The 25616-nt window shown below is 47.2% G+C and overlaps 1 protein-coding gene across 2 annotated transcripts; it reads left to right on the top strand.

Annotated features, from left to right (window-relative positions):
• The first annotated feature begins 49 nt into the window (after window positions 1-49).
• LOC105464372 (desumoylating isopeptidase 1) lies at window positions 50-24620 on the top strand. 2 transcript variants are annotated; one of them, XM_011712206.2, is made up of 7 exons: window positions 216-342; window positions 14459-14480; window positions 14694-14832; window positions 15002-15071; window positions 18483-18592; window positions 19247-19369; window positions 21449-24620. In XM_011712206.2, the coding sequence occupies exons 3-7, from the start codon at window positions 14795-14797 to the stop codon at window positions 21540-21542; spliced, it is 435 nt and encodes a 144-aa protein (XP_011710508.1). In that variant the 5' UTR covers window positions 216-342; window positions 14459-14480; window positions 14694-14794; the 3' UTR covers window positions 21543-24620. The 2 variants fall into 2 exon arrangements, with proteins under 2 accessions (XP_011710507.1, XP_011710508.1); XM_011712205.2 differs by lacking the exon at window positions 14694-14832 and having other exon boundaries at window positions 50-342.
• Window positions 24621-25616: the final 996 nt, after the last annotated feature.

Genomic DNA, 25616 nt, shown 5'->3' with positions numbered 1-25616 from the left:
AAGTGCGTGCCTGCCCCCGCCCCCTCTTCCGTGTGGGCCCTCCCTGTCCGCTCTCTGTCACCTCACAGTAGTCGTTGCCGGTAGCGGGTGTGGGGGCGCGAGCAGCGCAGGGCGGCCTCTCCCCCACCCCTCAGCCCGGGCCCGGGCCCGGTCCCCCCCCCTCCCTCCGCTTCCCACCCCCGTCGGGTACGGGAAGGTCCAAGTCGCTGCCGGGTGCCCGAGGGCCGTCGTGGCCGCCGTCGCCACGGGTCCCAATGGAGCCGCCGAATCTCTATCCGGTGAAGCTCTACGTGTACGACCTGTCCAAGGGCCTGGCCCGGCGGCTCAGCCCCATCATGCTGGGTGAGGGGGAAGGGGCCAGGTGGGCAGGAGGGCGGGAGCCAGGCCAGAGGGTGGCGGCTGGCCGAGGTGGGGAGACTTGGGCCACGACTCACGGGGAGACACATGGCCCAGAGGATGGAAGAAAAGCCGAGTGGAGAAGAGAGTGGTCTGAGGTTTGGGCTCTCTGAGCCCCGCTTTAGCCTCGCAGATACCATCCTCACGTTTGAATTCAAGGGGAAGGGATGGAGGAGTCATTCCTCCACCTTTCAGGGGGCTCGGGCAGAAACCGAACCCTCGAGAGCCCCTTCGACGGGGGTGTGGAGTAAACCAGCGCTGGATCCCAGCGGGTTCCCTGCCTCGCTCGGGTAGGCTGGTGCACTCCTGCCTCCTTGGCGCGGTGTAGGAAAGGTGAGGATGCCTGCCGCGCGGTGCCCCTCGTGGTGACAGAGACACTGCGGAGGTCGGGTGGCCTTCGGAGAACCTTGCCTCAGTGCCAAAAGTAAGCTCCCTGTGCAGTCCGGCGGGTAGGTGGGATGGGGGAGATAGAGCTGCCTAGGGAACCCCCCCTAGGTAGGTCAAGTCAGGACAAGAGGAGCCCCGAACTCCAGAATTCACCAAGCAATCTTCTCCCCACAGTTTCTAAGTTAATTGCTTTTGCTCAAATGGCAAGAAAGCAGTTTTGGGGGAAGTTTGGATGAGGTTGTGTGAATAAGGATTAGTAAAGAAAGTATTTCGGTTGTGCTCCGTTAAACTACTTAACTGGCAGGAGAAAAACCAGCCCTCATTCAGTGACGATCACACCTCATTTCAACTTAAATACAGGAATGTCTTGTGTAACACAGGAATTGTCAAGTTTGTAACTTCGGGTAATCATGAGCAGGAAAGAATTCCAATAATTGAAAATTGAAGCTTTGACAGCATCAATTTGAATGGCTAATTTTTCCTGGCTTCTGTGGAGACATTGGCGAATTATTTAGTTCATCTCTGTAAGATGAGGGGGCAGAGGTCAAGTAAGCAAGGCTACTTCTGAGAGCATCCTTCAATGTCCTTGAGTTTCTAATATGTTGTAGTGAATTGAACTTAATCTCACAACCATGGGCCTGTGAGTTGTTTCTATATTTGGCTTCACATCAAAATCATCTAGGGTGCTTGTTTAAAATGCAGATACTTTCATTTCCAACATATATTGTTAAATGAGATTAGAAAAAACAAGAGTAGAACAGCTCTTTAAATATGTAAATCAGAGGATATATATGTGCTTGCATAGGCAAATAATTATCCGAAAGGATACACAAGAAATTGATAACAGCAGTAGCTTATGGAAAGGGGAACTTTATGCCAGGAAAACAGGAGTAGAAGAGAAGCTTTGCTATACACTGTTTCTAACCTCTAGGCCTGTGTATGACATACACACAATATCTATTTAAAATGAGAAAAGTTTTAATTATATCGATTCTAGAGCTTTACTTCACAAATACTAAATCAATCTCCTGGAGTTTTGGTCCAAAAATCTGTATTTTTAATGAGCTTATCGACTAATTCTTATGTAGCCAACCCATTATTTGACAGGGGTTTGGGCCTGGATAACCAGTTGTTAAAATGATAAGGCACATCTGAAAGCAAAACTTACAAAGTCATTGAGGAAGCTGTTACTCATTAATAGATTACATCAGTCAAGTTTTGTTTTGTTTTTTTTGAGAGGGAGTCTCGCTCTGTCGTCCAGGCTGGAGTGCAGTGGCGCAATCTCTGCTTGCTGCAAGCTCCGCCTCCCGGGTTCACACCATTCTCCTGCCTCAGCCTCCCGAGTAGATGGGACTGCAGGGGCCCGCCGCCACGCCTGGCTAATTTTTTGTATTTTTAGTAGAGATGGGGTTTCACCTTGTTAGCCAGGATGGTCTTGATCTCCTGACTTTGTGATCCGCCCGCCTCAGCCTTCCAAAGTGCTGGGATTACAGGTGTGAGCCACCATGCCCGGCCCACATCAGTCAAGTTTTAACTAAACTTCTTGGAATGGAGCTATTTAGTTGCTTGTTTTTTTATCATAGTGAAGAATCAAATATTTCTTATACCCCAAGTAAAAGCCTCCCCCTTTACACTGGGTATTTTTTATCCTATTACCTAATAATTATTGGGCAGCTGAAAGGGGCCTTAGGAGTCATTATTTCATTCATTCAGCAGATCAGCAGATGTTCATTGAGCGTCCGCTCTATGCTAGTCAACGTGTTAAGGTAAATGAGGTTGATATAATGAACAAAGATATTCTTTGCCATCATGGAGCTGTCTAATGGGGGAGACATTAAAAATAAATACATAAATAATTAGTTACAAATTGCATAAGTGCCTTCTGCACCAGAAGCACCCTGGGTGCTGTGATAGAAAATAACAAGAGAGACCTTTTTTTTTTTTTTTTGAGATGAGTCTTGCTCTGTTGCCCAGGCTGGAGTACAGTGGTGTGATCTCAGCTCACTGCAACCTCTGCCTCCCAGATTCAAGTGATTCTCCTGCCTCAGCCTCCAGAGTAGCTGGAATTACAGGTGCACGCCACCACACCCGGCTAATTTTTATATTTTTAGTAGAGACAGGGTTTCGCCATGTTTGCCAGGCTGGTCTTAAACTCCTGACCTCATGTGATCCTCCCACCTCAGCCTCCCAAAGTGCTAGGATTACAGGTGTGAGCCACTGCACCCAGCCAAGAGACGTATTTTAAATAAGGGTATCAAGTGTAGTAACTTTGATACTGGGAATTTAGGATGAGGAAGAATTAGCCACAGGAAGGTAATAAGGGAGTTACAGTGTTCCAGGTAGGAGACAGATCAACCTGCCAAAGCCCTGAGACAGTAAAGAGTCTGGCCTCATACTGGAACTGAAAGAAGGCCTTTGTGGAGTGTAGTGGGTGAAAGGGAAAGTGCCATAACTGAAGGTGGAGTAATAGACCTGCCTCCTCCCCACTCCCCACCCTTTTATAAAGATGCGAAGTCCTGGAAGACCTCAGCCAATCATGGGAACATCACCCATTTGGCACATCAGATTCTGATCGGAGGAAATCACCTTGTCTGCTAATCTACTTCTTTCTTTTCTACCTTTTTTTTCCATATTGCTTTTATACCTTTTGCAAAATTAATGAAGAAAGAGTTAGCAAAGCTAGTAGTCATTACTTTCTAGAGTTGAAAACTTAAGGAAAATAGGCATGGTCTTACTGGTTCATCCCATTCAGATATCACTAGTCTTGAAGTTGGGTATGTCCCAGTTCTATAAGTAGCCATATATTGATTTCCCATTCCTAAATATATTTGAACCTTTAAAAAATCAATTTGTTTCCTGATTTTTATGATGAATTCTAGAAGTATATTAATAGCCAGTATTTATTGAGAGCTTACCATGTGTCAGACCCTTTATTTCTGAGTACTTTGCATGCATTGTAATCTTCACCACAGCTTTGTGAGATAGGTCCTGTTATTGCCTCCATTTTCTCCATTGAGGAACCCAAGAAGTAGAGTATTAAGGAATTTGCCCCAGGTCACAGAGCTGCTAGGTGGTAGAGCTGGGTTATGAACACAGGCAGTCTGACTTCCAGAGCTCGCGTTCTCAGTCATTTTGAGATACCACCTCTAATGTGTAATATGTTCCTTTATAATTGAAGTAGATGCCTTCCTGAAGTTTGTAAAGGCATTCTTTGCCAAATGTTTCAAGTTTGGATGAGAAAAAAAGCTGGGTTCAATGTGTATGTGGCACTTACAATCTAGATTTATGATCATGCCTCTTAGCCTCCATTTTCCCAAATTAAATCCGTGTGATCTCATCCGCAGTACCCTCTCAGGCTTCAGTTATGTCAGTTCTCCATTGGGAGACCTAATCTAGCTCTACGCAGTTCAGGATTGCACTAGATAAAGCCCAAGGTAATTCCCCTTTCCTGAAGCAATGTAAATTTCATAGTTTTACCCTGTCCTGTTTTCAGCCTCCTGGAATTGCCTCACATGAAGGCATTACTGTTCTATAGTTCTTCATTCACCATGAAAAATGGTCCCAGAATTATCCTTATCGTTCTAATTGATCAGATAGCCTGATTGCACATTTTTTTCATAGTCACCCATTGCCTAAGATAATTAACTATTATAATTGTCCTTCAGTTCCTCCTCTTAATAATTTTGGCTGCTCTTTAAATTTCTTGACCTCTTTTTGTGCCAGAGTACATACAGAAGTGTGTGTGTGTGTGTGTGTGTGTTTTAATTGTGGTAAGAAGTACTTCGTATTCGTTGATTTTTTTCTGATCTCAAGTTTCGTGTGCATCCATCACGTTTATTTTTCTTTACAAGCCCATTTCAAAACTCTTTTCAGATTTAAAGATTTGGAGGCATAGAATATATACATTTCTTGGCAGAATGCATTCTAACGAATATTAGAGATTTTACTCTATACTCAATTCTTTACTTCATTTTGTAGTACAAATAGTAATGAAATAAAAGATGTGATGTGCGGCCGGGCGCGGTGGCTCAAGTCTGTAATCCCAGCACTTTGGGAGGCCGAGGCGGGTGGATCACGAGGTCAGGAGATCGAGACTATCCTGGCTAACATGGTGAAACCCCGTCTCTACAAAAAATACAAAAAACTAGCCGGGCGTGGTGGCGGGCGCCTGTAGTTCCAGCTACTTGGGAGGCTGAGGCGGGAGAATGGCGTGAACCCGGGAGGCGGAGCTTGCAGTGAGCCGAGATCACGCCACTGCACTCCAGCCTGGGAGACACAGCGAGACTCCGTCTCAAAAAAAAAAAAAAAAAGATGTGATGTGAACTCCAGGAGTTTTTCTTTCTTTTTTTTTTTTCCGAGATGGAGTCTTGCTTTGTTGCCCAGGCTGGAGTGCAGTGGAACAATCTCGGCTCACTGCAAGCTCCCCCTCCCGGTTCACGCCATTCTCCTGCCTCAGCCTCCGAGTAGCTGGGACTACAGGTGCGCACCACCACGCCTGGCTAATTTTTTGTATTTTTAGTAGAAATGGGATTTCACCGTGTTAGCCAGGATGATCTTGATCTCCTGACCTTGTGATCCACCCGCCTCGGCCTCCCAAAGTGCTGGGATTACAGGTGTGAGCCACTGTGCCCGGCCAGGAGTTTTTCTTTTTTGAGATAGAATGTCACTCTTGTTGCCCAGGCTGGAGTGCAATGGCATGATCTCGGCTCAGCAACCTCCGCCTCCTGGGTTCAAGCACTTCTCCTGCCTCAGCCTCCCAAGGAGCTGGGATTACAGACATGTGCCACCATGCCCAGCTAATTTTTGTATTTTTAATAGAGACTGGGTTTCACCATGTTGGTCCGACTGGTCTCGAACTCCTGACCTCAGGTGATCCACCCGCCTCAGCCTCCCAAAGTGCTGACAAACCCCACTCCCAAAGAACAGGCATGAACCACCATGCCCAGCCCAGGAGTTTTTCTTAAAATATTATTTTCCTTTAAATAATGAATATACACATATAACATTTGATAACAATATAAAACAGATTATGATTAGGTGCCAAAGTGAGTGAGTGGTGCAGCAACTGTGTTAGGCCTTGAAATAAGAGAGGCCATGGTGAGCTGGGAATGTCAGAAAGGCTTCGGCAAGAGCCTGAAGCTCCTGGAGGGCAAGGACTCTGTCCCCTTCCTTTATGTCCCCAGTGGCCTGTTGGAGCAGGTGTTCAGTAAGTATTGATTATAGAAATGATTGAGACTTGAACGTAAGCTTGAAGATTAAGTAAAATTTATTCAAATCTGAGAGAGGTTTTTTATGTTTTAATGCCATCTATTGTGCTTTGTTTTAGATTTTTATTATTCACTGTGTGAACTGTTTTATACTCATCTAATGAATTAATTTAATAATCATGCCATTTCTTTAAGGCAAAATGGAAAGGAATATGGCTTACAAGGCCCTGCGTGATTCTGCTTTTATAAATTTTCTTTTTTTTTTCTTTTGAGACAGAGTCTCGCTCTGTCGCCCAGGCTGGAGTGCAGTGGTACGATCTCAGCTCACTGCAAGCTCCGCCTCCCGGGTTCACGCCATTCTCCTGCCTCAGCCTCCCAAGTAGCTGGGACTACAGGCGCCCACCAGCACACCTGGCTAATTTTTTAATTTTTAGTAGAGACAGGGTTTCACTGTGTCAGCAGGATGGTCTTGATCTCCTGACCTTGTGATCCGCCTGCCTTGGCCTCCCAAAGTGCTGGCATTACAAGCGTGAACCACTGCACTGGGCCTAAATTTTCTTTCTTTCCTTCTTTTTCTTTCTTTCTTTCTTTCTTTCTTTTTTTCTTTTTTGGCACAATCATAGTTCACTATAACCTCGAATTCCTGGGATTCAAGCTATCCTCCCTGCTAAGCCTTCTGAGTAGCTGGGATGACAGGCATATGCCACCATGCCTGACTGATTTTTTTAGCTTCATTTAATAGAGATGAGGTCTTGCTATATTGCCCAGGCTGGTCTCAAACTCCTAGACTTAAGCTGTCCTCCTGCCGCAGCCTCCCAAAGTGCTGGGATTATAGGCACGAGCCACCATACTGAGCTTTTTTTTTTTTTTGGTAGGGACAGGATTCCATTATTTTGCCCAAGCTGGTCTTAAACTCCTGGCCTCAAGTGATTCTCTCACCTTGGCCTCCCAAAGTGTTGGGATTACAGGCATGAGCTGCTGCTGCTGCTTGTTTTTTTGGAGACAAGGTGGTGCTCTGTAACCCATGCTGGAGTGCACTGGCTCCATCAAGACTCACTGCAGCCTCCATCTCCTGCTACTTTCCAGGCTCAAGCGATCCTCCCATCTCAGCCTCCCAAGTAGCTGGGACTACAGGCACAGGCTACCATGCCTGGCTCAATTTTGTATTTTTTTGTAGAGATGGGGGTCTCACTATGTTCCCTAGGCTGGTCTTGAACTCATGGGCTCAAGCAATCCCACCCACCTCAGCCTCCCAAAGGGCTGAGATTACAGGCATGAGCCACCATGCCCAGCCTAAATTTACCTTTTTTGCAGATTAAAACACTCTTTTAGTTTTTAACAATGCATCACATTTGGATTTTGTGATAACCTTTCTCTGGCCAAAGGAGGAACAAACCCCCCTGCCAATAGGCATTTTTTACAGTATGGGCTATAAAGGCCCACTTATATTATACAAATGTTTTCTTTTACCTTTTCCCACATAGATTTAATGTTTATCCCGTGGTCCCAGAAAGAATAGCTGATTTTTTTTTTTTTTTTTTTTTAACTTTACACAGGCTGGGTGCATTGGCTCATGCCTGTAATCCCAGCACTTTGGGAGGCCGAGGCAAGCGGATCACCTGAGGCTGGGCATTCGAGACCAGCCTGACCAACATGAAAAAACCCCGTCTCTACTAAAAATACAAAATTGGCCGGGCATGGTGGCGCAAGCCTGTAATCCCAGATACTCGGGAGGCTGAGGCAGGAGAATTGCTTGAACCCAGGAGGCGGAGGTTGCAGTGAGCCAAGATTGTGCCATTGCACTCCAGCCTGGGCAACAATAGTGAAACTCGTCTCAAAAAAAAAAAAAACTTTATATTAAGCCTTTCATATTGCCGGTAAACTGCCAATTAGAAGCACTTTATCACCATGGGGAAGAATCGTGAGGTAAGCTGGGGCTACATTTGATTTATACCAATGAGCTAATGCATTTCTTTACCTGCCATCTGAGACAAAATGCTACCTGTATAGAGGCCCCTGAGCCTGGCACCCCATCACCATCATCCAGTTTATGCTTATTAATAGACATTTATTTAGCACTGGTAGTATAACAGATGCTGACCGCTTAAATCTATAACCAGCCTGTATGTCTGTTTGCACAACTCCATCCATCTTAATCAATGAGGAGGTGGATAGAGTGTTTTCTCCTTTACTTTTATGATCAGTAGAAGGCTGACTTATTCATGTTGAAAAACAGGGCTGGCCGGGCGCGGTGGCTCAAGCCTGTAATCCCAGCACTTTGGGAGGCCTAGACGGGTGGATCACGAGGTCAGGAGATCGAGACCATCCTGGCTAACACGGTGAAACCCCATCTCTACTAAAAAATACAAAAAACTAGCCGGGCGAGGTGGCGGGCACCTGTAGTCCCAGCTACTCAGGAGGCTGAGGCAGGAGAATGGCGTAAACCCGGGAGGTGGAGCTTGCAGTGAGCTGAGATCCGGCCACTGCACCTTGGCTTGGGCGACAGAGCAAGACTCCGTCTCAAAAAAAAACAAAAAACAGAAAACAGGGCTGATAGCCATGTCTTCCATTTGTTTTCCATGTTCATACTTCATAGGCCACAAAGTGAATGCATTAGATTTACCAACAAGCTTGGAGACATGAAGTATCTGACCCACCATGCTCCAGTTTGCTGAGGAAATCTTAGTGGGAAAATAATCTATTTCTACAGTATGCAAATATCCAGAGCCTAATTCATGTCCCAAAATGGCCTTGTATTCTAATTCAATCTCAAACTACCACTAAAAAACCATTAAAATCAATCCAGACCGGGTGTGGTGGTTCACACCTGTAATCCCAGCACTTCGGGAGGCCAAGGCGGGCAGATCACTTGAGGCCAGTTCGAGACCAGCCTGGCCAACATGGTGAAACCTCATCTCTACTAAAAATACAAAAATTAGCCAGGTGTGGTGGCATGCGCCTGTAATCCCAGCTACTCAGGAGGCTGAGGCACCAGAATTGTTTGACCCCAGGAGGCAGAGGTTGCAGTGAGCCGAGATCACGCCACTGCACTCCAGCCTGGGTGACAGAGCAAGACTCTGTCTCTAAAAAGAAAAGATACATGTATCAATCCAGTCTCACTTTCCAATGCCTGGCATTATGTCAGGACCATGGCCCTCATCCTTTTCCTTGCAATAGTAGGCTGCAAAGCAGCAAACCTTTCACTTCTACCCAAAATTCTCCAATAAGCTTATCTTCATATCTTGCTTTGTTCTGTTTTTCTGCTGGACAAACTGTGCATCTTTATTTACCTGTTTGTAAAATGCTGTTAATAAATGTTTGCTCTACTTTACCCCCTAAACATGTTATGAGAATAAGGATAATTGGCTGAGCCTAGCACTTTGGAGGCCAAGGCAAGAGGATCCTTGAGCCCAGGAGTTAAAAACCAGCCTAAGCAATACAGTGAGACCCTGACTCAAAAAAAAAAAAAAAAAAAAAAAAGCCGAGCAATGTGGCGGGCACCTGTAGTCCCAGCTATTCTTGAGGCTGAGGCAGGAGAATGTTGTAAACCCAGGAGGCGGAGCTTGCAGTGAGCTGAGATCTGGCCACTGCACTCCAGCCTGGGCGACGGAGGGAAACTCCGTCTCAAAAGAAAAAAATAAAAAGAGAGAGAGAGAGAGAAAACAAGTATAACTATGAAATACTTTAAGAAAGGATGTAGCTGGTCACAGTGGCTCACACCTGTAATCCCAACACTTTGGGAGCCCGAGGCAGGTGGATCATGAGGTCAGGAGTTCAAGACCAGCCTGGCCAACATGGTGAAACCCCATCTCTACTAAAAATACAAAAATTAACTGGGCGTGGTGACAGGTGCCTGTAATTCCAGCTACTTGGGAGGCTGAGGCAGGAGAATCACTTGAACTCAGAGGTTGGAGGTTGCAGTGACCCAAGACCACGCCACTGCACTTCAGCCTGGGTGACAGAGTGAGACTCCGTCTCAAAAGGGAAAAAAAAAAAAAGGATGTAGACTGGGTGCAGCAGTAGCTCACGCCTGTAATCCCAGCACTTTGGGAGGCCGAGGCAGGCAAATTACTTGAGGTCAGGAGTTCGAGATCAGCCTAGCCAACATAGTGAAACCCTGTCTATACTAAAAATACAAAAATTAGCCAGGCATGGTGGCGCACACCTGTAATCCCAGCTACTTGGGAGGCTGAGGCAGGAGAATTGCTTGAACTGGGAGGTGGAGGTTGCAGTGAGCCAAAATGGCACCATTGCACTCCAGCCTGGGAAACAGAGCAAGACTCTGTCTCAAAAGAAAAAAAGAAAGGATATAAATTCACTCAATTCATTTTTAATGTTATTGTTGGCACCAAGTGTTTGGTAGATGAATAAGTGAAAGAATGAATAGGTTGGGTGCAGTGGTTCACACCTGTAATCCCTGCACTTTGGAAGGCCGAGGCGGGTGGATCACAAGGTTGGGAGTTTGAGACCAGTTTGGCCAGCATGGAGAAACCCCGTCTCTACTAAGAATACAAAAAATTATCCAGGCATGGTGGTGCGTTCCTGTAATCCCAGCTACTCAGGAGGCTGAGGCAGGAGAATTGCTTGAACCCTGGAGGCAGGAGTTGTAGTGAGCCATGGTTGCACTGCAGCACCCCAGCCTGGACAACAGAGCGAGACTCCGTCTCAGAAAAAAAAAAAAAGAATGAATGAATAAATAAGGAAATCTTTTTTCTATAATCCCTATCTCCACTCTCTGAATGGATGAGATCCTAAGTGTACCTTGATGCAGTTGAATAGGAAGTGTGGTGTGTAGCTTACAGGCAAATTTAGTGATGATACAAAGGATATAAAGGAGAATAAAGTAGGGTTTGTATCATGCAACTTTTGAGTTGTTTTTCAGGTGTGAAATAACTGAAGCCCCTCTCCAAAACTCTGTTGAGCAGGAATGGGTTTGAGCTGATGATGCATCCCTACCTGCCAGCTGTACTCCTGGGTCAGTGAGCATGTGCATCTGAGAGGACAGCAGTAGACCGGGAGTGCAGTGTGCCAGGGTGGCTGAGTCATTTCAGTAACAAGCCAGGCAGCCCAGATTGGGGTTAGGAACTTTGTCCTCAATAGCACTGTGTGTCAACCAACAAAGCTAACTAAACAGAACAGCTCATCTCAACAGATGTTCATGTCACATCTCAGGTCCAGGTCCTTTGCTAGGTGCTGGAGTTACAAAGATGCATAAGAAAACTGTCCTGGTTATTGAGGCAACTGTGGTCTAACTGGGGAGAAGGACACATGAATAGTTTCAATACCAAGGTACTATGAGAACAGCTATAAAATTTTCAAGTTACAAACCCTAGAAGAAATGAGTTGGCCTTTATTGGGCATGTATTATGTCCCAGACCCTGTGCTAGGCATGTGTCATGTATCGTCTCTTTTAATCCTGGAAATGTTATGAGGCAGGCACTGTTGTTTTTTTACAGAATAGGAAACTATAGTTTAAACAGTGCATCCGATAGAACTTTCTGCAGTGATGGCAATGTTCTAGATCTGCACTGTCCAATAAGTAACCACTAGTCACATGTGGCTATTGAATACGTAAAATGTGGTTAGTGGAACCGAGGGACTGAATTTGTGCATTTATTTAATTTAAATAGCCACATGTGGTCAGTGGCTACCATATTGGACAACTCAGGCTTAGTGTTCTCAGCCTCTGCAGTGTTCTCTGTGATCTGGTCCTCCATTACCTCTGGTCATCTTCTACTTCCCCTCCTCACCCATTCTAGCTTCACTGGCATCCTTACAGGCCTTCAGATAAACCTGGCATGTCGTTGCCCCTGCATCCCTCTTTCTCTTGTCTCTTTTAAATCTTGGCTCAAAGCTGGGCGTGGTGGCTCACACCTGGAAGTGGGAGGATCTCTTGAGCCAAGGAGTTCAAGTCCAGGCTTGACAATGTAGGGAGACCCCGTCTCAAAAAAAAAAAAAAAAATTAGCTAGGCCTGGGTGGTACACATATAGTCTCAGCAACTGAGAAGCTAAAGTGGGAGGATCACTTGAGCCTGGGAGGTCAAGGCTGCAGTGAGCTCTGATCAGGCTACTGTACTCCAGCCTGAGTAACACAGCAAGACCCTGTCTCCAAAAAAAAAAAAAACTTCATTCAAATGTCGCGTTCTCAAAGAGGCCCACCCTGACCATCCCTGAAACTCCCTTAACCTACTCTTTTTTTTTTTTTTGAGACAGAGTTTCGCTCTTGTAGCCCAGGCTGGAGTGCAGTGGCGCAATCTCGGCTCACTGCAATCTCGGCTCACTGCAACCTCTGCCCTCTCGGTTTAGGCGATTCTCCTGCCTCAGCTTCCTGAGTAGCTGGGACTACAGGCATGCACTACCATGCCCGGCTAATTTTGTATTTTTCATAGAAACGGGTTTGTTGACCATGCTGGTCTCAAACTCATGACCTCAGGTGATCCGCCCTCCTCGGCCTCCCAAAGTACTGGGATTACAGGCGTGAGCCACCACAACGGACCTATTTTTTATTTTATGTGAGACAGGGTCTCACTCTGTTGCCCAGGCTGGAGTACAGTGGCGCAATCTCAGTTCACTGCAACCTCTGCCTCCCAAGTTCAAGCGATTCTCGTGCCTCAGCCTCCTGAGTATCTGGGACTACAGGTTCATGCCACCACACCCAGTGAGTTTTTTTTTTTTTTTTGGTAAAGACAGGGTTTCTCTGTTGGCCAGGCTGGTCTCAAACTCCTGGCTTCAAGTGATCCGCCTGCCTCGGCCTCCCAAAGTGCTGGGATTACAGGGGTGGGCCACCATGCCATGTCTGAAGTAGAACTTACTTTTATCTTGTGGAAGTCTTTACCCTTTTCCCCAAGGAGGTCATCGTACCTAATAAGAACCTCCATTTATCAAACATCTGTATATCATATACTGTGAAGCTTTCTATGCATTATTATTACCAGTCACAGCAACTCCGAATCGGAGAAACAGACTTAAACAGGCTAGGTAAACTTGCCCAAGATCCACCACTAGGAAGTGGAAAACCCAGGATCTGAATCCATATGGTCCCCTTAACTATCTCTGAGGATGGTATGCCAAGCATGTGGTGGCTCACGCCTGTAATCCTAGCACTTTGGGAGGCCGAGGCAGGTGGGTCACTTGAGGCGAGGAGTTCGAGACCAGCCTGGCCAACATGGCAAAATCCTGTCTCTACTAAAAATACAAAAATTAGCTGGGCTTAGTGGTTCATGCCTGTAATCCCAGCTACTTGGGAGGCTGAGGCATGAGAATCACTTGAATCCGGGAGGCAGAGGTTGCAGTGAGCCGAGATCACGTCACTTCACTCCAGCCTGAGCGACAGAGAGACTCTGTCTCTAAAAAAAAGAAAGTCACAGGGCAAACAGTGAAGGTAGCAGTTAGCAATCAGTAATCCGCCATGTCGCCACGTGAAGTGATAAGCAGGGGTGAGTGAGTCATGTTTGCTGGCGCTCCGCATCTTTCACTGCCCTTCCTCTGCCTCCTGAGCACTGCTGTAGAGTATCTCCCATGGACTCTTGCGATGACCTCCTTACCCTGGTTTGCTTACTCTGCTCTCTTCCCTCCAATTCATCTGCTATCCCACAACTACAGTTATCTTTTCTGAACATGGATCTGATCAAGGCACTCTCCAGCCTCACAGCCTCTTTGAGTCCAGGCCTGCCCACTTTGCTGGCCATCCTGTTGGCCGCTCCTCCCGCTAGCACCATCACTGCACCCTTTCTTCACTCTGCCCTGCAGGCTTTAGACTTCACAGCCATGCATGTTCACGTCTTGTTCTCTCCCACAGAAATGTCCATCCCTGCCCTTAGTTGTCATTGGTAATGGAAGCTCACAAAAGTAGTTTATTATATTTAACACCTTATTTTTACCACTATGATACAGCATATTAACATTGTGTTTTAGTTAATTGTGTATCTCAGTCCATTTGACTTTGAGCTTCTCAAAGGCAGGAAAGTGATATGTTCCTATTTGCATTTCCACACCTAACATTGTTTCTGGCACATAGAGGTAAATAACAGTGCCTTAACTATTTAAATGGATAGCATTTGCAAAGTTTTGTCCTATCAGTTTCTGAAGGATTTTGCGTCAATGAAGAAATGAGTAATAACATTCATTGTATTAATATAGTCTTACTGTACGTGAGACGGAGAAGTTAAAAAGGCATAGCTGAATTGACCCCAAAGAGGAAAGAATAGCAGACATAAAACTGGGGTACCTTTATACCAGTGTTTTTAATCTTGCATTCTGATAAAAGACTCTCGTACTTTTCAGCTTACTTAACAGAGCATACTCTGTCACAACCTAAAGACCTTACTGGAGGGGAGTTGCATTCCTAGAAAGTCCTTCAAGAGGTTTATGACAGGTTACCCTGGGTTTGAGTGACACAGTGAATTTACCGAGGCTGAGGGGCCACTTAGTCTAGTCCCAAGTGGCTAAATCTCTTCTTCTCTCCACAGGGAAACAACTGGAAGGCATCTGGTAAGTTGGGTGGGTCTCCTTACTTTGACTAGTTTTGAAATAAGGCAGCACTCTATGCATTTCAGGTTTTAGTCTGTGGCTTCCAGCATGAAACCTAGTTCTCCATGCTATAAATCTTCAACCCTAAAGCAGTGCTTCTCCATCACGAGTTCTTTTGCTCTCTCACCCTGGGACATTTGGCCATGTCCAGAGATATTTTTGGTTGTCACACAGGGAGGAGGATGCTACTGGCATCTTGTGGATAGAGGCAGGGATGCTGAACAGCCTAGAATGCACAGGACAACCCTGCACAACAAAGAACTATCCAGCCTCAAATGTCAATAGTGCCAAGATGGAGAACCCCTGATCTGTGGTATTTATCATATTCATACCTTTGGTTTGTTGGTTTTATAAGACTGGTTTTATAAGACTGGTCCCCACAGTCCTATCCTTGGGTAGAAATTATTCTCATTGCATTATGGTGTTTGCTTTTTCTCAAAGTTTAAGTTTTCTGGCTCACTGTGTCTCTCTCTATGTGACAGGCACACATCCATAGTTGTGCACAAGGATGAGTTCTTCTTCGGCAGTGGTGGTATCTCCAGCTGCCCCCCGGTAAGTGTCTTCCCCTACATTCTGTCCTGCAGTCTCAGGTTCCTGGGGGCGCCTGTAGACCAGGAGCTTTGCTTCTACTGTGGACCTCTGGCATTGTTCCTTGAAGCCACCTGAAGACTCAGCTCAAGAAAACCTTTCCCAGACACCCCAGCCAATTCCCCTCCTCTCTGTTCCCATGGCACGTGTGGGTCCTTCTGTCTCACAGAGAGCGTGTTATGGTGAAATGAGCCGTTTCTGGTTCTCTGCAGGGAACTGTGGAAGTGAGCTGAGGCCTTCCATCTCCATCCCCTGCACAGTGCCCGGCTCATCCTAGGAGCACAACTGATGTTAAGCTGAATGATGAGGGCTCTGAGAAGCATCAAGAGTTGCCCAAACTTACAGCCAATAAGTGACACCAGTCCTAGAACCTAGGATTATGACACTAAAGCCCACACCCTTTTCCAAACATTTCTTTTTTTTTTTTGAGACGGAGTCTCGCTCTGTCGCCCAAACTGGAGTGCATGGCGCCATCTCGGCTCACTGCAAGCTCCGCCTCCTGGGTTCACGCCATTCTCCTGCCTCAGCCTCCCAAGTAGCTGGGATTACAGGCGCCCTTCACTACACCCAGCTAATTTTTTGTATATTTTAGTAGATACGGTGTTTCAGCATGTTCGCTGGGCTGATCTCAAACTCCTGACCTCGTGATTCACCCGCCTCGGCCTCCCAAAGTGCTGGGATTACAGGTGTGAGCCACAGCACCTGGCCTTTTCCAAAAATTTCTTTCAGTTATCCAAGTGTTGTCACAGTAGGTGCTGAAGCAGTGGCCAAGCAGCCATTCATTTTGGTTGTGTGTTTGTTTGTGTGGTGGTGGTGGTGGTTGTTTGTTTTTGCTATATCCTGCAGGAAGGATTTTTTTTTTTTTTTGAAACAGGATCTTGCTCTGTCATCCAGGCTGGAAATGCAGTGGCGCAATCTTGCTTCCTGCAGCTTCCACCTCCCAGGCTCAATGAATCCTCCCACCTCAGCCTCCCAAGTAGCTAGGACTCAGCACCACCACGCCCTGCTATTTTTTTCTATTTTTTGTAGAGATAGGATCTTCCTATGTTGCCCAGACTGATCTCAAACTCCTGGACTCAAGCAATCCCCTGCATAAGCCAGAATTCTCCCATTGCTTTTGGAATAAAAGCCAGAAAGCTCAGCGTGGCCTCCCAGGACCTACCTGATCTGGTCTCTGACTCTGTCTCTGGCAGCCTCTTTCAGGTTGTTCCCTCCCAACCTTCACTCTTTTCTCATTCTTTGAACACACCTTAGACATTGAAACCTGCACTCTGACATCAGTACACCTTCTTAATCCTTCACCTGGTTACACCTCTCCATCCTTCAGATTTGAGTTGTGTCACTTTCTCAGGCAAGTTTTCCCTGACCCCTCAGGCCAGGAAGGTCTCCTGTCATATGTACCGCTGGCATTCTGTACTTTTCCAGCATGCTCTTAATTGCAGCTCATAATTATATACTGGTTATGGGATTTTTCAATCTCCCTTCCCTGCTAGACTAAGCTTCTTAAGGGCAAGAATCTCATCTATGTTGTCCACACCACAGCCCCAGTGCCCAGCATGAGGCCTGACTCACAATAAGTTCTCAATTCATATTTGTTATATGAGTGAATAAGAGGGTCAGAGTGACCTTTTAGTCTCTTACAACTCTGAGAGAATTATTCTCTGCCTACCATAGTTATCTTCCTCACCATGCTTTCCTCAGTGCCCAGAACAATGTCAGCTATGTAGGAGGTGCTCAGTAGCTATGAATGAAAGATCTTTTCAGGGAGCTCTATTCTGGAGTGTTATCCCTTCCCAGATTTCTTCTCCCTGCTGATCCCGTTGCTTCCACAGTGGCTGGTTTCCCCACTCAACCTCACTCTCTCCTTCAGTCTTCTCTGGCAGACTGTTAGCCACATGGCTGAGGGTTCTCTGTAGGCCTTTCAGGAGCCATTAACTCTCTTGCCCCATCACCATCATTGGATTAGGCTCACAGATCCAAAAAGAATTGAATTATGGAAATATCTGCCAGCCTGCCAGATTTCTCACTGTCCTTCTCATCTTTCCAGTGTTACATGAGATATCAAGTATGTCATAAGAAAAACTGGCTGCATACTTTATGCAAATAGGCATGGAAAGGTGGCCTATGAAGTGTGAGCCATTTCTATTGTCCTGTTCTGTCCTCATGATGAGACATACTGGGAACAAAAGTAGACTTCACATTCTGGGTTTCTCTCTTTTTCTCAGCTAAATAAGTGGACAGCATCAGGAGTCAGAGCTGCAAGAGAATCAGCTTCCCAGGGCCCCCCCAGAAACAAGAAGTCTGACTTCTTCCATGCTGCTAGCACATAGCAATGAAAAGTCACCAGAAAGCTCTAAGCCAGGCTTGTCCAACTTGTAGCCTGCGGGTCACATGTGGCCCAGGACAGCTTTGAATGTGGCCCGACATGAATTTGTAAAGTTTCTTAAAACATGAGGGTTTTTTCTTTGTTTTTTGTTTTGGTTTTGTTTTTGTTTTGAGGCGGAGTTTTGCTCTGTTGTCCAGGCTGGAGTGCAGTGGCACGATCTCGGCTCACTGCTACCTCCATCTCCCGGCTTCACACCATTCTCCTGCCTCAGCCTCCCGAGTAGCTGGGACTACAGGCGCCCACCACCATGCCTGGCTAATCTTTTATGCTTTTAGTAGAGACGGGGTTTCACTGTGTCAACCAGGATGGTCTCAATCTCCTGACCTCATGATCTGCCTGCCTCAGCCTCCCAAAGTGCTGGGATTACAGGCATGAGCCACCACGCCCAGCCTTTTTTTTTTTTTTTTTTTTTTTAAGCTCATCAGCTGTCATTAGTGTTAGTGTATTTTGTGTGTGGCCCAAGATAATTCTTCTTCCAGTATACCTCAGGGAAGCCAAAAGATTGGACACCCATGCTTCTAAGCCATTGCATCCCTGATACAAATAGCTAATAGCATTCTTCATCTGCCCAGGGTGCTCTGCAAGTTAAATATGAAGTCAGGCCAGGGGCGGTAGCTCACACCTGTAATCTCAGCACTTTGAGAGGCCTAGGTGGGTGGATCACTTAAGGTCAGGAGTTCAAGACCAGCCTGACCAACATGGTGAAACCCCATCTCTACTAAGAATACTAAAAATTAGCTGGGCATGTTGGCAGGCACCTGTAATCTCAGCTACTTGGGAGGCTGAGGCAGGAGAATCACTTGAACCCAGGAGGCGGGGGTTGCAGTGAGCTGAGATTGCACTCCAGCCTGGGTGACCGGAGAAACTCTGTCTCAAAAAAAAAAAAAAAGTGAAGTCAGAACAGTGTTCGTGGTCTACTGTGGGAAGCCACATTAAAACATTCAGTGGAGATGGTAATTTAATGACTTTCTTTGGGTTGGCTTTTTTAGGGGGGGACATTGCTTGGGCCCCCAGACTCTGTGGTTGACGTGGGGAGTACAGAAGTCACAGAAGAAATCTTTCTGGAGTACCTGTCCTCCCTGGGGGAGTCCCTGTTCCGGTGAGTGAACACAGGGGTGGTGGTTAGTTGTGTCTGTCTCCCCAGCTAAATAACCCCTGGAAGCAGCTGTCATGTCATATCATCCTTATCACTCAGCACAAGGCCTGGGCCAGTTTTTTGCTGAATTAACATGAAGAAAAGGCAGTTATGCTACAAAAAGCTCTAAGTTGTTCTGATACAGATATTCCTTCAAGCATACTTTCTGCTGAAATTTTTAGAGGAAATAAGGGCTTTTCATTCCTTCTGATTAAAATCAGCAAGCGCTATTCTCAACCTGTATTGGCCAAGTTTGCAGAAGGAAAAACAGGGTTTGCAGAAGGGTTGGGATGAGATACAAACAGGCAGATTTTCTCTTAAAGAGGCTTTAGTCAATTTGAGTAAGGGGGTAAACTCTAACACCAGAGCTCTGCTTTTGTGAATGTAAAGATTCTCCTGAAACTGTGGAGGAGCCATGTCTTTTCAGTTTCTCCTTCCCTTAACAATCAGTTATTAATGGCCAGAATGGCATATAAGCAGTGCTTCTGGCAGATGAGAGGGGGGAAATCGCAGTCCTCACATTGAACTGTGCTCACCATTCCACTGCCTAGCTTGAGTTATTCCACATAGACGCTTGCTGGTTTCTCATATATGTTCTGCAAACCTTTCAATGTACAGAGGTGAGGCCTACAACCTCTTTGAACACAACTGTAACACCTTCAGCAACGAAGTGGCACAGTTCCTGACTGGGCGGAAGATCCCTTCTTACATCACAGACCTGCCCTCTGAAGTTCTCTCCACGTAAGTGTGGCCTCTGTCCCTGCCCCTGCTTTGGCCAACCTTGAAAATCCCCATTCACGGTCAGTGCCCTTCCTCTGGTCCCCATCTGCCCTCCCAACCAGATGGGCCTTCCCTGATGGCAGGTTCTAACACAGAAAGCTGCCATTCTCTCCACCCACTGATGCGCACCTGTATTACCTCCACCCTCAGAGCTAGATCAGCTCTGCCCTGGCCTAAGTGCAACCACAGAACTTAGAAACCCACTTGACACTGGCTTCAGTATTTGCACAAAATTCTGGCGTCTGTCCTTCCCATTCTGCTCGAGGCATACCACTCCCCAGAAGCACCCAGTTAAAATGCAATGTTAGACAAGCAGAGAGGGGGTCAGAAAAATAGTAGGGGAGCTTGTTTTATAGCTGTTGATTTGCCTGTCTTCCACTACACCATGAGCTCTTTGACTCCCTCAACGACTATGTTCTACTTGCCCTCATGCATTACAGCACAGTCAGTCCTCAACAGATGTTTTCTTCAGAACACTCTGCAGCCCCTTCTGTCCTTATGTGGCCCAAGCCTTGGAAGAGCCTTGCAGGCCATCATCCAGGCAGTATACCCCGAAAGGACACAACACCCCCATAGCCATCTCACCTCCTCCATCTGCTTGCCATTGATTGCATTCAGGCAGCCTCTGCTCATTCCAGGACCATGTCTATTTGCTTATTCTGACTCAGTTTCTCCTGAACTATGGCCTTACTCAACAGAGATCCTGGCAGGTTTCGCAGGCCCAGCAAAGTGGGCTGTTTTTCATACCTGAGGAAGACCCTCCCAGGAAGAGCTTGCATAGGAAACAAGGCTGCTGTGGCAGGCTGGTGAGGAGCCCCAGTCCGCCAGCCCTGGCCCTGCCTTCCTATCATTCGATGAGTTTGCAGTCCCACAGCTCTGCTGAGGGATCTAGGTTATGGGGCCGTGAGCAAACTGGAGTAACCAGAATGTTCTTGCTGTTATTATTTGATGGGTGGAGTTCCTGGAATTGTCTGAAATAGGGTTGATATTTCTAGGTTTCATCTGTCTATACTTTGGAGTACTTCATTCCTTTGAACTTGGAGATGGTTTTCAAAAATAGCAGTATCCACTGAAGAAAAAGCCAGTGACTTAAAAGTGTTTGGGCAACCTTATTTATGGTTGTCGTAATCATGGAAAATCTCCAAACTCCAGTATTTGCAGTGTTTTTTTCCATCTGTTACTGTGAGAGCAAGCTAAAAGCCCTTTAGAAAGGCATTAATGGCTGGGCGCGGTGGCTCAGACCTTAATTCCTAGCATTTTGGGAGGCCGAGGCAGGCAGATCACTAGGTCAGGAGTTCGAGACCAGCCTGGCCAACATGGTGAAACCCCATCTCTACTAAAAATAAAAAAATTAGCCAGTTGTGGTGGCACACACCTGTAATCCCAGCTACTTAGGAGGCTGAGGCAGGAGAATTGCTTGAACCCAGGAGGCAGAGGTTGCAGTGAGCCGAGATCACACTATTGCACTCCAGCTCTGGGCTACAGAGCAAGACTCTGTCTCAGGGTGAAAGAAAGGCATCAATACTGGTAACCTTGCATTTGTCCTTTTTTCTGAATATTCCCTGTACTCCCTGGCAGACCTCTGTTCCTGAAAAAATCCAACTGTGTGCTGTCCTCACCCCTAACTTTTGTCTTCTTTTTCATATCCTTCTTCTTTTGCCTCAGTTTCCTTGCTTCAATTTGATATTTTCCTTGCTCACGAGAATTAAAGACACAAGCACATAAAGCAAAATTCTAGTTCCCTGTATGTAGCCAGCCTGTTCAAACCACAGCTAACCAGGCTCTAGAGGTGAGACCCTGAGGAGGGAATCCCAGGGATAAAAACACAGAGCAGGCTATTTCGGAGATGTCCTCCAAGAACACTTGAGTGTGAGGCAGGTGGGAAACTTAAGTAAGGTGACGAGGTGCTCCTTCCTTCTCTGGCGGTGCTGCTGCTGCCACCAGCGCCCACTCCTCCTCCCTACCCGTAGGCAGCACAGGGTGTGTGACAGCAGGCCACATCCCAAAGCCCACCCTTCTCGTGTCTCTGTTTCCTTGCAGGCCCTTTGGACAGGCACTTCGGCCCCTCCTGGACTCCATTCAGATCCAGCCTCCGGGAGGGAGCTCTGTGGGCAGACCCAACGGCCAGAGCTAACAGGACTGCCTGGGACCGCCCTGCCTCACCAGGGTTTTTCCTTTTTAAACAAAACAAACCCTACCAGATTTCTATTTTATAATTTTACATCAGAGCTAACAACCAAGGGACGGCTTTTTAAATTTCCCAGGGAAGGAGACTGTCAGGCCGCATGTAGACAATGCTGCTAAGAAACAGAACAAAATGCCACCCCTTCTAATAGTATTATACTAATTTATTAAGGCTGTCTTGTCTGTGAGTTCACTTCGGATGCTGTTTCCTAAGCGTCCACCACACTGGAGAAAGGGAGGGGCTTTGTTTAAACAGAAAGCAAGAGTCACAGTTTGCGGGAGCCCCAACCTAGAACTCTTTCCAGAGAACACTCACGCTCTACCCAAGTTGCCACCACCTGTGGGACCCAGGTGAGTTTTAGAACATCCGTGACCCGGAAACAGTTACTCTAGTGTTAAATGAACCAAAGGATTTGGTGCACATGGGACCAGTTTCAGGATGACTAACCCAACCTAAGTGAACTCTTCAGCCACAACCCTCCTCACCTTCCCTCCCTTACCACAAGCAAGGCCAGTGCTGGAGCAGCCATTGCCTCAGGATCAAGGGAGTAACAGCAAGTATCAGGCTGGAGAAAACAGGATAAAGCCATTCCTCCTTCCACCTAGATGGATTGCCAATCCTCTGCCATCAATTTTGGGAAACCTGCCTTGGTGCCTCCGAGGCTGCTTTTCCTCATCATAGCTGATGTGTCATAGTTGATGAGGTCTGGGCTGGAGCAGCAGAGACCCAGGCCTTTTTTCTACAAGTAATGATGTAGGTTATTTGCAGTCTCTGTAACCACCATCCAGACCAGTATGCAGTATTCAGCTGGGGACCAAGGGACGGGATTCCCTGCTCTAAGAAAATACCTTTTTTTAATTATTATTATTTTTTGAGAGCTCTGTCACCCAGGCTGGAGTGCAGTGGCGTGATCTCGGCTCACTGCAACCTCCACCTCCCGGGTTTAAGCGGTTCTCCTGCCTCGGCCTCCCGAGTAGCTGGGATTATAGGTGCGTGCCACCACGCCAGGCTAATTTTTGTATTTTCAGTAGAGACAGCTTTCGCCATGTTGGCCAGGCTGGTCTGGAACTCCTGACCTCAGGTAATCCACTTCCCTCAGCCTCCCAAAGTGCTGGGATTACAGGGGTGAGCCACAGCACCTGGCTGGAAAATACCTTTGATATGGAAAGAATAATGATCTGAGGCCGGGCACAGTGGCTCATGCCTGTAATCCCAGCACTTTGGGAGGCCGAGGCAGGCAGATCACTTGAGGTCAGGAGTTCAAGACCAGCCTGGCCAACATGGTGAAACCCTGTCTCTACTAAAAATACAAAAATTAGCTGGGCGCCGTGGCACATACCTGTAGACCCAGCTACTCGGGAGGCTGAGGCAGGAGAATCCCTTGAACCCAGGAGGCGGAGATTGCAGTGAGCCGAGATTGTACCAGTGCACTCCAGCCTGGGTGACAGAGTGGGACTCCATCTCAAAAAAATAAAATGATGTGGAATCAAGGTGGCAAGAAAATTTAGAATCATTTCTGATAGGGACTTTCCCTTATCCTAAATGTGTTTTGAAGGCACAGATTATTTCCGTTGTCATTCTGACTTTAGGGAAAGCAGGTTGGGGCATGAGTGGGCATTTTCCTAATGACTTGCTGCTAGCAGTTTATAGGCAGGAAACAGTCTGGGAGTCTCTAATCCAGAGAGACTTTCAGATTCCCTCTCTTCATGTGAACCTCCATTAGTTAGATTTTGGGAAAGTGAGTGTGAAGAAGGGACTCAGAGCTGCCAGGTACCCAAGTCTCAGCTCTGACATCCTTGGGCCCCTTCTGCCACAACTTCCTGCCACCTCGCGGACTTGAATTATGTTGCTTCTTCCTGGAAGTCTGGCCTGCAGCAGGGGCCTTTCCTCTCCAAAAAGCTGCTACTCACTTCTGGCCCCATCTGCTGCTATCTGCCATTAGCCATAGCAGTTGGCATCATCAGAGTCTCAGCTAGAGGAGATGTCATTCTGCCTTAGTGTTTGCCTGCGACCTGACCAGGGGCATGACCAGCTGGGAATGTCAAGTGACATTTGGAAACTTGAAGATTACAGGCCAAATGAGTGAAAGTTTAATTCTTCTCAAGACCCACTGATTTGCCAATGTGCATGGAAATAATAAATTAGAGCAGAAACCAGCAGGGACTATTGTATAATGGTGATCTACTGGCAGAACTGGGCCCAAAGAGAAAGAATTTCTCAGGCTGGGTTTCTTCTGGGAGGGTAGCAGGTTGGTCTTGGCCAGTGCTCTGTTTCCCACCAGTGTTGTCCCCTTTTCCAGCTTGCCTTGCCCGGCTCTGCCTTGCAGGCTCCTGCTTCAGACCCCTCTGCCTGGGGTCTCCCCTCCATGCAGGGGGTTCTGGGCATCACAGCTCCTTTTTTTCTTTCTCCTCTCCCAGATCCAGTTTCAGCTGGTTTGCTTCTCCCAGCAGGTACCCTTAGGCCCAGGGGCAGCTCCCCTGAGAGAATTTGAGGCACTCATTTCCTTGAACAGCACCCCCTTTTATACTAGCAGCCATTTGTGCCATTGCCTGTGCCCTAGGGTTTGTGGGGAGAGATCGAGGGATCAGTGAGCAGTTTTCCCAGAGCTCCATGTCAAGGCAAGCTCTCCCTCCCCTGATGGGAGCCCCAGTGTCACTAACTGTGTAAACTCAGGCTCAGGCTTCAACTGCCCACCCCCATCCTCACATTTCTGTCTGTCCCAGCACCTCAGGAGCATTCTCATTGTGGCCAGCTAACTCCACCTGGATGTGAACAGGCAAGCAGAGTGGGAAATGAGTCACGTACTTGTATCGCACAGTGTATCGGACACCTCCCTAGAGGTCCATTGGTTTAAAGAGATAGGGAAGGAGGAGGGATGAGACCATCACCCCCTCCCAGAAGTAAATCTAGTATCTGGGTTTTCTTTATGCCCTTGAGTCAAACTAATAACTGTGTCTAGGACGGAGATGTTTGCTGGTTTTCTTTGGTGTTTTTTCTAATGCAATAAATTCATTTCTGCCTGCTGCATTTGTGTGGTGCCTGAATCAGGTCTGCACATGCGTCCAACATGAAGTGACCCCAGACTTTTGGGTCCCTTGGAGCTTAACTCTGCGGGGTCTGGATGTGTTTCCTTTGCATGGTTGTGAGCCCGTGGATGAGAAGTGATAACAGGGAAGGATGTCTGAATTTCACCACTGTTTTATAAAGATGAGAGAAGGGCCCAGAGAGAATATCACTTGCCCAAGTTCACCTTGCATCTGGTGCACCTCAAGGCTTTGTCTGATAACTTCAAATTCTGTAGTCTTCCTCTAGCCATCAGGAGTGTCTGATCTCATCAAAAAGTGTTCACTTCTAGTTTCAACTTGGCTTTAGGCTGGGTCTGTGACTCCTCACGCCCAGACAGGCTGTAGCTGAGAGGTCAGGCAAGGAGCCTAGCGGGGGCCTGGCACACCACTGAATGTGAGCCCTTGACCACAGAGCCTGGCTGCTCTTGAAGAAGGCAGAGAGTGTCTGGGACGAGGCTGCCCCACTGGTTCCCAGGTTGGAGAGCCAGGCAAGGTTACGCTGCAGTGAGAGTGATGGACACCAGGTGGCGCTGTGGCCCTGCACACCAGGCCCAGCCCACTGCCCAACGCCCAACACCAGGCTGGTCTTGGGTACCCTTGGCCACCTCAGTAAGCTTGTCCAGCTCCCCTCAGCCCCTGCGTGGCCCCCTACAAGCCCATGGGGTAAGAGCCAAGCTCCTTGTCCTCATTTATCAAGGCCCTTCTCAATCTTGTCCTTGAACACCCTGGTCCTACCCCACACCCTGGCGCAAGTGCCAGTCCCAGTCCCTGTCACTTCTGGTGGTTTCACACCTCCGGGCCTTGGTTCACCCTTTACTCCACCTGGATCTCCTTTCCCCACCCCTTGTTCAGTGCTAAAGTCCAGTGCCAGCATGTCCTCTGACCTGTCCCCTCCCAGAGCTCACTTTTTGCTCCCATGGGTGCCTCCAGCATACTCCCACCAGCCAGCCCAGTACCT

This window comes from Macaca nemestrina, chromosome 15, assembly GCF_043159975.1.
Source record: "Macaca nemestrina isolate mMacNem1 chromosome 15, mMacNem.hap1, whole genome shotgun sequence".
Classification (NCBI taxonomy): domain Eukaryota; kingdom Metazoa; phylum Chordata; class Mammalia; order Primates; family Cercopithecidae; genus Macaca; species Macaca nemestrina.
Note: the sequence above shows the minus strand (reverse complement) of the source record. Positions and strands in the feature narration are given on the sequence as shown.